At 46.5% G+C, this 12627-nt stretch overlaps 1 protein-coding gene across 2 annotated transcripts in view; it reads right to left on the minus strand.

Annotated features, from left to right (window-relative positions):
- VAMP5 (vesicle associated membrane protein 5) overlaps nucleotides 1-12627 on the minus strand; it is a 58684-nt gene that overhangs the window by 24366 nt on the left and 21691 nt on the right. The window contains exon 2 of one of the 2 annotated variants that reach the window (XM_029604276.1): nucleotides 5731-5974. The exons of the other annotated variant lie outside the window; for it this stretch is intronic. Coding sequence (XP_029460136.1) covers nucleotides 5731-5757 — 27 coding nt within the window. The 5' untranslated portion in view covers nucleotides 5758-5974. The remainder of the gene's footprint in view (nucleotides 1-5730; nucleotides 5975-12627) is intronic. 2 annotated transcript variants of the gene reach the window in all.

Below are 12627 nucleotides of genomic sequence, written 5' to 3' on the forward strand. Positions count from 1 at the left end.
TATTTGATAAGTCTTTGATAAGTCTTTAAAGTGGGTTTTCAATAGATGAGTATATTTTTACTGGGGCGGGATTATGTGAATATAGGGTGTAAGTTTGATTTTGAATAAATCAATATATATTCAGTGTGGTAGGATAATGTAAGCAAGGGATATACAGTAGCATGAGTGAGGTACAAGTATGTCAATCTAAACAATAGAAAAGTTTGATATAGCTAAAATTTCATACACATATTTTGAAATAAAAGATTTATTCATGATACAGTGTGCAAGAATAGATAAATAGATGAGCAGAACACTTAAGTTCTCTTGTTCATTCTAAAGTCACCACAAATAAACCTTGGTCTGGTCTATTGCCCCACCTGGAACACTCCAAAAAGACTGAACTCCACTAATCAAAAGTTTCACTAAAGCGTTCCCAGATCCTGAATCAACTCTTCATTGGGGATTTTAATCTACATGTAGACAGCACACCCAAAACAACAATTTGTGAAATCTTTCTTGATACCATGGAAGCAACGGGCTGGTCACAATTTGTAACCAACCCCACTCACAAAGCTGGACACATCCTAGACCTAATTTTTTGCCAATCACAATAACTGCATAATAAATACCAACAGCACAGTACCCTGGTCAGATCACCACCTAATTAAAGCAGAAATAACCCTCCTCAATACACAGCAAACAAACTCACACAATAATCAATCGCATACAGAAAGAAGATAGAAACAAATAACTTGAAGAAACAATTAAGACTAAAATAACAGACTTTGCCTAGGATAATGCCTCCTCATCTTTTGACGCCTGGGATAAAATCATCAATGAAATCGCAGATACCCTATGCCCAATACAGGTAAAAACATTCCACAATGAAGGCAATAATGCTAAACAAAAGAATCCTTGGTATAACGAAGATCTAAGACACTCTAAACAGACCCTGACAAAATCAGAAAAACAATGGAGAAAAAACCAAACTACGGAATCCCTACAAAATACAAATCCCTACTAACAAAATACTGTGAACAAAACAATAAAGTAAAAAAAGACTACTACGCAAAACAAGGTACATGATGTAATATTTAACCCCAAACTACTCTTTGAAACAGTTAAAAACTTAATCAAGGCCCCATCTTCCTTCACACAAACAACCGCGAGTTCTCAAAGAACTCCGACAATGAATATGCCACTGCTATGTTAAACAAAATCAATAAATTAAAAACACAATTCCCCACCAGCCTAACAACAAAAGAACCTGAATAAAAACTTGGACAAACAAAATGGAATGCATTCGAACCTGTATCTAAACTTGAAATAAACCAAATCATAACAAAAATTAAACCTGCAACCCATCCACTGGACCCAATCCCTGCAAGTACCCTAAAACAGTACAGAGCACAATCACTCTGACAATCACAACAATGATAAACCAATCGCTATCAGAAGGCTGGGTCTCTGCAAAGGCTAAACAAGCCGGGATAAAACCAATCATAAAAAAAATAAAACTGGTAAAATTGATGACTGAGACAATTATCGACCAATATCCTACCTGCCATTCATTGATAAAATCCTAGAAAAAAGCAGCATTATCACAATTAGATAACCACCCAGAAGATAATAACATACTATACCCAGGGACGGAGGAACCACTAGGCAAGCTAGGCCTGTGCCTAGGGCGCCGAGATTTAGGGGGTGCCGCCGCCGCCGCTCACGGCCACTTCAGGCAACAGAATTTTGAAAGGGCAAAAAGTGCCCCTTCAAAATTCTGCCCAGCCCCAGCCTCACCCTGCTTCCCCCCCCCTCCCTGTTGTGCCACCCTCCCAATGCCCCCCTGGTGTTATGTGCATGCAGGCTTTGGCTAGATGTAGCAAGAGATGCCAGGAGCAGCTGCTGCGCGAGAATAGGAGATGTGTGCCCTTGGACCTCGGTGAACCCAGAGAGGAGCTCCGGGGAAACACCGAGGCTGGTGAGACAGATCCGTGTCTGGGTCGAGGCCAAGCCCAGGCCCCCTGCCGACCTCAGTGAAACCAACCAGCCTTGGTTGGTCTCTGGTCCTCCGACTACTCCAAGCCCTTTCGGACCTGCCGCTGGGAACAGCAATGGCAGCAGGCCGGGCAGGAGACAAGGACGGACGAAGGCTATGGAACATGAAGACTCAGACAAGAGACTTGGGGCGTGAAGACTCAGACGAGAAGCTTGGGATGTGAAGACTCAGACAGGAAGCTTGAGCACGAAGACTCAGGATCAAGATTCAGGAACAAAGTCAAGTACTGGGTTGAGGCTGCAACACAGCGCGCCCTACACAGCCCACCTACACGGGCGGACCCAATGGACTGGTCATGGACCACGCTTGAGAGCGAAGCGGACTCCAGATGAATACGTGAAAGTAGAAGCCGGAACATGGCGAAGATTCCTTAGAAGCCTGTACCAAGACGCGCCCTACACAGCCGCCCATGGCTGGTCATGGACCACGCTGGAATGGCACAGGTTCAGTCAGAGTCTTAGGCATGGACGGAGCAGCCACAAGAGTACCTGGTTCCAGGTAACAGCTCTGAGAGAAATAGATAATAACTCACTGATGGTGTAGGCAGTAGAGATGTGAATCATGTGCCCGATCGTCTTAACGATCGGGTTCGGCTGGAGGGAGAAAAAAATCTGATCACTGGAGATCTGAATCGGAATCGGTTCTGATTCACATCGTTAATTTTTTTTTAGTGAGGCCCGACCCTTTAAAATTGACCCCTTACCTTCCCCCACCCCCCCCCCCCCCGAACCCCCCCAAAACTTTTTACAAGTACCTGGTGGTCCAGTGGAGGCGCGGGGACCGATCTCCCGCTCTTGGGACATCGGCACCATTTTGGCTGCCACTCAAAAATGGCGCAGATGGCCCGATTAAAAAAAAACCCACCCGACCCTTTAAAGATGACCCCTTAACTTTTCCCACCCTCCCGATCCCCCCAAAACATTTTTAAATTACCTGGTGCTCTAGTGGTGGTCCCGGGAGCAATCTCCCGTTCTCGGGCCATCGGCTGCCAATCATAAAGATGGCGCGGATGGCCCTTTGCCCTTACCATGTGACAGGGTATCCGTGCCATTGGCCGGCCTCTGTCACATGGTAGGAGCACTGGATGGCCGGCGCCATCTTTAAAGGTGGGGGCAGCCATCTTTATGATGGCGGCGGCCATCTTTAAAGATGGCCGCCGCCATCTTTAAAGATGGCGCTGGCCAGCCAGTGCTCCTACCATGTGACAGGGGCCGGCCAATGGCATGGATACCCTGTCACATGGTAAGGGCAAAGGGGCAACGGCGACATCTTTATGATTGGCAGCCGATGGCCTGAGAACGGGAGATCGCTCCCAGGACCACCACTAGAGCACCAGGTAATTTAAAAATGTTTTGGGGGGGATCGGGAGGGTGGGAGCAGCTAAGGGGTCATCTTTAAAGGGTCGGGTGGGTTTTTTTTTAATCGGGCCATCGGCGCCATTTTTGACTGGCAGCCAAAATGGCGCCGATGGCCCAAGAGCGGGAGATCGGTCCCCGCGCCCCCACTGGACCACCAGGTACTCGTAAAAAGTTTTTGGGGGGTTCGGGGGGGTGGGGGAAGGTAAGGGATTAGTTTTATAGGGTCAGGGTGGGTTTAGGGGTTGTTTTGGTGTGCCGGTTTTCCCGCCCTCCCCCAAATAACTCCCATTAGTGGACACTAACAGGAGTAACGATTTTTCACGATAAATCGTGATAAAGAACATCTGCGGCACTCCCTGCCATGAGAGGGTCCCAATAGGCATGGCTCCATGCCGCGCTGAAGGTCAAAGTCTGCGGCTCCTGCCGCGAAGGTCGGCGGCTCCTGCGCCACGGAGGTAGGTGCAGGGTTATAACACCTGGTGGTCCAGCAGAGGGCCCGGGATCGATCTGCCGCTCCCAGGGCCTCGGCTGCCACTAACCAAAATGGCGCCGATGGCCTTTAGCCCCAACCATGTGACAGGGGCCAACCAATGGCACCGGTGGCCTTCAGCCCCTACCATGTGACAGGGGCTACCGGTGCCATTGGTTGGCCCCTGTCACATGGTAGGGGCTAAAGGCCACCAGCGCCATTTTGGTTAGTGGCAGCCGATGACCCTGGGAGCGGCAGATCGCTCCCGGGCTCCTCGCTGGACCAGGTGTTTTGTGAGTTTTTTGGGGGGGTAGACAGGGAGGTTGGGAGGATGGGGGAGTGGCAGCATGTGGTCCCTGCCCCTGGAGTCAGGGCTGGGAGCGGCACGAGGGGGGGGGGGGGCGTGCAAGGCTGAAGGTGCCTAGGGCGCTCAATCCCCTTGCCCCGGCCCTGACTATACCCAAACCAATTTGGTTTCAGAAAAAAATCACTCAACAGAAACCCTACTCATTTCACTATCGGACCCTGTACTGCAGGGGTTTGACAAAAATGTACGCTTAACCCAAAACCCCCCGAACTTGTGTGGTTACGAAGAGATTCAACAAGAATCAAAACGCCAGCAACAGACCTGGGAATAATTAACATCGCTCCCTCAGACCAAGTTAGAGACCTAGGAATTCAAATCATTAAGAACTTCATAATGAAAAAACATATAAATAAATTAATGAAAACAGAATACTCCAAGCTAAGAATATTACATCGATGCATAAATAAAAAAAAAAAAAAAGAATATTACATTGTTGAAACCACTACTAACAATTCTGGACTTCCGCACTGTATTACAAACACTAAAATTTTCAAACTTAGATTACTGCAACTCACTTTTACTAGGACTTCCTGCAGGATTAGTAAAAGCACTACAATTACTAAAAATGCTTCTGTAAGACTCTTACTAGGGACAAGAAAATTTGATCACATCCCTTCGCTAATAGCACTGCATTGGCTTCCGGTACAATCCAGAATTCATTACAAAGTATTAACTCTAAGCTTTAATACCATCAACATTAGCTCAAGCTTATTAGGAGTGACACTTCAACTGTACACACTGCAGAGAGCACTAAGATCGCAAAATAAAGGACTGTTAATGGTACCCACAACACGGAAGACACACCTAACACAAATAAGAGACTGTATGTTTTCCATAGCAGGCTCCAAGCTGTGGAACTCTCTTCCAGAATCACTGATAACAGAAAGAAAGAGTTTCAAATGTGAAGTGAAAACATGGCTCTTTAGAAATGCTTATGACAACATAAAACACCAATATGCTGATAAATTCATTGTCAGGACCAGTGATATTATTAGTATAACGAGCAACTAGTATAGTATAGAGCTATATAAAGTGAAATGTAAAGAGAATTAGAACTTGTACACAATGTTATGTTGACCTGGGAAACAAATGAATGAATATGACCTAGAATCCAATTACTGAGGCCCAAAATATGAATGTTAAGCCAGATTGTGAAAACTGAACAAGGATATGATTATCATATGTAAACCGTTGTGATCTTCTTTTGCAACAACGGCATACAAAACACCTAAATAAATAAATAAATCCAGGTTGTGCCCACATCCCGAATACTGTTTGCCCCCATCTACTAAAGGACGCATTTTGACAAAAAATATAAAACCAGGACTCTTCAGCTTGGAAAACAGGCCATGGAGATGCAGAGAAAGGAAACGGGGACAGATTATTCACTATAATTCAAAAACTAGAGGGCAGCTGATGAAATCAGCAGGGTTTAAAACAAACTAAAGGTTTACGTGTGTGTTATAAGTTGCTGTCTAGTCCTGAAGTTTGCACATACCATGAGAGAAAGAAGAGCCTCACTCATATGTTGGGTACGATGTCAATCTCTCAAATTACTGCCAGGGCTCGTCTTAATACTTGCAGTGTGCCAAAGTGACCTTCTTTCTGGAGCTCACAGAGGTAATATGTACAGGCAGCAAAGGAAGGTGCACTTGGAAGCTCTTTGCTTTATATTTAAGTTTTCTCTTCTGCTTTTCATGGCAATTAGTCAGCCATGTCACAGCGTGTCACAGTGCAGTTAGCTGGGTTAAAAAACAAAAATGACATGCAAATTTATAGTGCAGGGAACAAATAGGAAGCCACATAATGTGTTCTGTTTGGAGCCCTGGATTTCTGTCATTTGAAGGGAGCGATCTGAAATACCTCTGCTCAAATACTGAATTAGTACAATGACAAATAAATTCACTGCTTCGGCGAAGCTTCTATCAAGACTCGGGTTGCCAACACTGCCAGCAAAAAAAAAAAGAAAAAAAATCCCTTGCCAACTACCAGTCCAAATGGTGATTTTCAGCCACAGCCCGAACCCTTCTGAACTTCCTTCATTTTCAACACTTTTCCCCGTTGCAGCTGGAGTGGAAGGTGGAGGCTACTGCTAGCTCCAACTTGGTACCTTTCCTTTTAGAAAATCAGCACTGCCCAACAACTAACCCTGCCCCTTCCCCTCTAACCCTTGCTCCCATCTCCAGCATAATGGCAGAGCTGCCAAGTTACCCGGGTCCAGGAGGGAGATCTCTGACCACTCTGTTCTGGTGCATTATGGGACTTACAGCACTGATTTCAAGGAGCAGAGTAAGAGAGGCTACAGGTGCCCTAACTTCTTTGGGATGCCAGTTCAAAACCAGGGCTGGCCAAAAAGTCTACCTCCTGCGACTGGTAAACCTGACAGCACCACACAGGAGGCTGACACGTCCCAGGCTCTCCCTTGAAAGAGCTTCCTTTAACAAGCTCTGCATCAGGCTGGTTTCACTCCCCCCCCACCACCCCTCCTGTGCATCCATTGTAGTTCCAACTTCTCTAAGAGCAACGGCAGACTGGGAGGGGGTGAAGCCAAGACTGGCTCTGCCGGACCTTTATGAGGCCGGGCTTGTTGGCAGCCCTCCTCTGAGCCGTGCCTGGCAGATTCCTGCTGAATGTGAGGCAACCCTGCCAGCCAGGGGGAAAGGGGGGGAAGTTCGGAAAGGGGTGGGATATAGAACCAATCATGCTGGGAAAGTCCCAGTTTAGAAACGCACTTCCAGCGAAAAATTAAAATCCTTCCTTATGAGCTTGGGAAATTTCAAAGCAACAGACACACAAATAAAAAGGGTCAGCTCAAGCGATCCAGAACATGCGCATCTGACGCTTCATAGCCCAGCAACGAGTCAGCTCTTGCTCTTAAAGTAACAGCACTATCTAGAGCTCTCAAAATATCGGCTGGAAAATGTTGGGCTCTCTCTCTCTCTTCCTCTTTCCATCCGATTCTGGGATCATCTTTTTATTTGTTCTATTTTATTTGTTATATTATTACTCTTAAAGTTGGAATAGAAGGTGAAGCAACCCCCCCCCCCCCCTGTTTTTAAAAACATTCTACTAAGCCTGCTCTCCAGCTCTCCGTGCTGTTTTCATACTTCACATGTCATCAGTGTGTCGCCTGCATAGGGGTCTGATGAAGATTGGCTCTTCAGCTGTCTATCTGTATTCATGTTTTATGTGTATCAGTGTCATGCCTGCAGCGATTCCAATGGAGATCCTGTCTTCAGCTGTCTGTGCTGTATGCATGCTTTGCATGAATGAAACATATGTATGGGACTTTGATGAAGATCCTGTGTTCAGCTGTCTGTGCTGTATTCATGCTTTGCATGAGTGTGACACCTGATTGGGCTCTGATGAAGATCCTCTCTTCAGGTATCTGTGCTGTATTCATGCTCTGCATGAGTGTGACACCTGCGTGGGGCTCTGATGAAGATCCTCTGTTCAGCTGTCTGTGCTGTATTCATGCTCTGCATGAGTGTGACACCTGATTGGGCTCTGATGAAGATCCTCTCTTCAGGTATCTGTGCTGTATTCATGCTCTGCATGAGTGTGACACCTGCGTGGGGCTCTGATGAAGATCCTCTGTTCAGCTGTCTGTGTTGTATTCATGCTTTGTATGAGTGTAACACCTGCATGGGACTTTGATGAAGATCCTCTGTTCCGCTGTCTGTCCTGTATTAATGATTTACCTGTACAAGTGTGACATCCGCACAGAGTTCTGATGAGGATCAGCACAGCAGTGCCTCAAATTACTTTTGATTCATAGCTGTGAAAGTGCTTAAGTGGGAGGACTTTTTATAAACCTGAAGTACTGATATCGCCTCAGAAACAAAATTTGAATTAAACAGAATTAGTAAGATCCTTCTTTAACATGCAGTGGCCTGGACCCCGCACAGCTCTTCTACTCAAGCAGCTCAGCAATTTTAAAACAACATTAAATTTTGCAAAGAGCACTAACTCAAAACCCTTTAAGAATGGAGAAAAGTATTAAAAAATAATCAGGAAAGAAGATAGATTTTTTAAAATTCTGCAGCCTGAAGTGCTTTATAAGTTTTCATGATCGTGGGACTGATTGCTCCGGAGACGGAGGTTTGAGCATGCTACCTTTTAAGTGAACTGTAGGAGGAAAGAAGGGGAGGACAATGCAGCTGTGTAACATGAGCCAGCAGCCTAGGAAACACAGGATGAAACTGAAAAGGTTGTCAGATCCCTTAGTGTGAAGGCACTTAAATGACCATTGAATAGATTAGTCACAGATTCAAGTAGGGATTTGCATATTAAAGCTCCCTGAACTTCTGCTGGAAAATGTATAGGAAATATCACTAAAAAGTCAGAGGATTCAAACTCTTAAATTACAGAACCATGACTGAGAAAGGGATTTCTGAGAGAAATGAACTGGAAAACAGTCCTAGGAAGCAAACAGATTTTCACCCTCACTAACAAAGGTATTCAGACACGTGGGTACCGAGATCCCAGACAACAAGGGAATGGCCAGCCAGGATAGAGAGGTATGTACATGGGCTTTCTTTTTCTGTGGTCCTACCTGGGGCTTGGTATTTTGGCTGAGAGGTAACCCATATAGAGTCAGACAACAGATAAAGCCAAAGCCAGGTTGAGAGAAGGTGACTTATCCAGGCTGAGTAACAGCACGTGACTGGCCATGAGCTTAGGGGAGTTAAAATCACTGGAAGCTGAGACTGCGGAGGGCCAGACTGAATACTAAAACAGTCATGAGCCTAGTGGAGCTGTAAACCCAAGCCATGGAAAACCTTCCTACTGAGGGAGAACTGAAGGACAGCAGCCGGCCTGGAGTGGTCCCCCTCTGAGTGAATGGACCCCAACGGCAGATCTGGAAATCAAGTGGTCCCCTGTGAGCAAGGGGACTCCAATGGCAGACTGGGAGGTGGAGTCGGGTTTCCCAGGAGGGCGTGAAACCCAGCAGCATTCCAGGAGGCAGAGTCAGATTAGCGGAGCAAAAGGAGATGGTTTACATACAATGGACTCCCCAGGCCAACACTGCCCACCAGCCCAGTTGCATCTGTTCGCATGGGTGAGACTTGGGATAAAAAGGGGGAGGATAATAATAATAATAATGCTTGAGTAAGCAGGAATGCAAGAGGTCTCTTCTGTTCTACAGGGTGGTACACTGCGAGGGCCAACAACCCCAAATTGCCAAATATTAAATGTTCTTGCTACCTTGTAGAAATGTATATTGTTGTATAGACTGAGACCACTAACCACGAGTATATAAGTGTGCTGCTTGACATCCTATTAGACATGTACATAGTCATGTAGAAATGTATATGCTTGAATGGTCCACTAAACCTATAAATATTTGTACATACTGCCAGCCTTGTTCACAGTCCCGTTTGTTTTCCTGGGGTGAAGGGAGGTAAATCCCACCCACTAACACCTTCTCCCCCAGGTGGAGGCACCAGGCGCCAAGAACGTGAGGACCGACGGAGTCTGCCCTGGGGGGCTGCAGCCAGGTCGGTCCCGGACTCAGGGACGCCCCGCGAGGTAAGCGGTACAGAAGGTGAAAGAGGCAGGATTGTACCCCTTGTTCTAAACACCGTGCCCAGAGTAGGAGAGTTTTTACTTTACCCCGCATCAGGGCTCGGACTGGCGCTTTTCTCATCTCAGTTCAGCCTAGAAGAAGAGGAAGAAAACAGCTGTGGGAGGGGGGAAGGGGTTAGGAAAGGTACTTGAAGGGTCGGGCATGTGATGACAGAGGAAAGGGGGTGACATTGCAGGGTGAGAAGGTGGTGTTGGGGAAAATGGAGGGACAGGAAGGCAGGGGATTGAGAGGAAGCAGGAGGGGAGGTGGAAGGAAGATGGGGAATAGAATTGAACAGGTACTGGAGAGAAGAGAGAAAAAGTGGATTGAGAATGGGCAGGGCTCCTTTGGGGAATGAATTCCATCTTCCCTAAAGGTTGAGAAGGCTGATCTGATGAAGTCTGGGTAGACTACCTGTCCTTCCAACCACAGATCAAGGCGGTGCTGGTTTCTTTAAGCTCCGACTGTTGTGTGGCCTGAAGTCACTATTGAGCTCTGAATATCAAACAGCAGTACAGGCATTGATTTTACCACTACTTGACTACTGTAATTCGATTTATTTAGGGTTGCCGGTCTGGACAGCGCAAGACCCTCGGCTTCTTCAGAATGCTGCAGCTCGATTGCTCTCTGCTCGGAGCACGGCCGATCCTATAACTCCAGCACTGATGGAGGTGCACCGGCTGCCAAGCTATAAAGTCGGTGATGCTAGTGCACCAAATTTTGGAGCTGGGCTAGTGCTAGGCTGCATGTGTATAATCCTTCCAGATCTCTTCGCTCTTGTCAGCGTGGTCTGCTTGAGGTTCCTTCCCTACGCGGTGCCCGACTCACAGAGACCAGGGAGAGAGGGTTTTTTTCCTGTGGCGGCCCCTGAGGTTTGGAACTCGCTGCCCCTCACCTCATACACTAAGATCATGAAGTCCCTTTTGGAAACGTATTTATTTATTTAAGCAGGCTTTTCGGTAATTTATAACTGCAGTGGCATTAAAGTGAGCCAATCTGTCTTGATTAGATGTTCTGATGTGTTTTTATTTTCCTTGAGCTTTACGGGGGGGGGTTGTAATTTCTGTTTTTATGAGTGTTACTGTACCTCACTCAGGGCATGGGCATATGGTGATTAATAAATACTGTAAATAAATAAGGGTACAAATGTAGACTGTAAGCCCTCTGACATTGGGGAAATACATAATACCTGAATATAATCCGCTTTGACATGCCAGAAAGCGGAATATAAAAATCAGATAAATAAATATAAGGGAACTGGCAGGGAGATAGAGAGGGAAGAGGGGATCAGAGAGACTGAAGGGCTAGAAAGGAGGAAGAGTACCCCCACCTGCAGCAGTAGCACTGGAGAGCGAGAATGGATACTGCCAGTGCTGCCTCCCTGCTCCTCGCCTGGACTGTGCCCTCTGAATTCTGGTTTACTGGGTTTCCCTCTGACGTGATGTGTGAATACCCCTGGGTATGAACAGCCCCGATTCTGAGCTGGAGCCAAGTCTGGGACAAACAGAGAGGTAAAAACCAGAAGTGAAACTGACGTTAATGTGGAAGTAAGCATGGGTGGGGGAGGAAGCAGCCGGCTTGTTAGTACAGCCATCGCTGGGGCTGGTGGGCAGAAGGTAGAAGGCGATTCGGGTGGGTAAATCGGCAGTCTGTAAGTTGACCACCCTCCCTGCGGGTCCCAGCACGTGTGTTGCGGCGCAATGAGCACTCTTTTACCCGCACTGAGCAGGGGCACTCCCGGGGAGGGGGGAGGGGGGAATGGTACGGGGCTTCGCGTTTTCAAAACTACACGCGTTGTTGTGAAGGGGGAAAAAGGATCTGCAGAAAAAGCAGGTGCCGGTCTCTGCGTGTGTTTCCCCCCCCTCCCCCCTTTAAGTAGTTCGCCAAGAACATATACGCTCATACTTTCACGTTAAGAGCCGGTGCAGAGTCCGCAGCAGCAGGGTTAAAGAACCCGTGGCCTTTGCAAGCGTCCGCGCTGTTTTGAAAATTGCCCCGTAGCGTCTAACGTGTGTCCAGGTTTTGGAGGAGAATCTCTCTTTATAGTCTGAGGGAAGGAAGAGGGGAGAGAGAGAGAAGGATAGAAGAACACAGGAAGTGCCACGCTGGGTCAGACCAAAGATCCTTCGAGCTCAGCATCCTGGCTTCCGACAGGTACGGATAGGAAGCGCATTCCCTCTTTCTCAATCCCAGCAGCAAGAGATGGAGATCCTCTTGCCTGCCTGGCTAAAAGTTGTTAATGGACCTGCCCTCCAGAAACTTGTCCACACCTTTTTTTAAACTCGCTTCTAATACTGGCCTTGACCATATCCTGCGGCAAAAAATTCCACAGTTTTATTTGTATTGACTGAAAAAAACCCTTCCTTAGTTTAAATCTACTACCAATTAATTTCATGGAAGTATCCCCTAGTCCTAGTACTATTTATTTACTTATTTCAATTTTTAGTCCATTAGATTGCACAATACACTCCTAGGAGGAAACAAAAAATAATCCCTGCGATAAGCAGCATTTTGGGATCCTGCCAGGTACTTGTGACCTGGATTGGTCTCTGATGGAAACAGGATACTGGGCTTGATGGACTTTCGGTCTAATCTGGTATGGCAAATCTTATATTCTTATATAAAGCAGCGTAACATAAGGTGTACATGGATAAAAAACTGAGTAATATAAATAAAACTTCAGTAAAATAATCTTAGTGTTGTTCAGTACCACTAACTAAACACATCAGAACTAGAGTAAATTATATTAAAGTTAAATATTCTCCAACCAACCGACTGACCTCTATAAAACTATCTACACCACTCATGACAAGGACACAGAAGCAT

Source organism: Rhinatrema bivittatum, chromosome 5, assembly GCF_901001135.1.
Source record: "Rhinatrema bivittatum chromosome 5, aRhiBiv1.1, whole genome shotgun sequence".
Lineage (NCBI taxonomy): Eukaryota > Metazoa > Chordata > Amphibia > Gymnophiona > Rhinatrematidae > Rhinatrema > Rhinatrema bivittatum.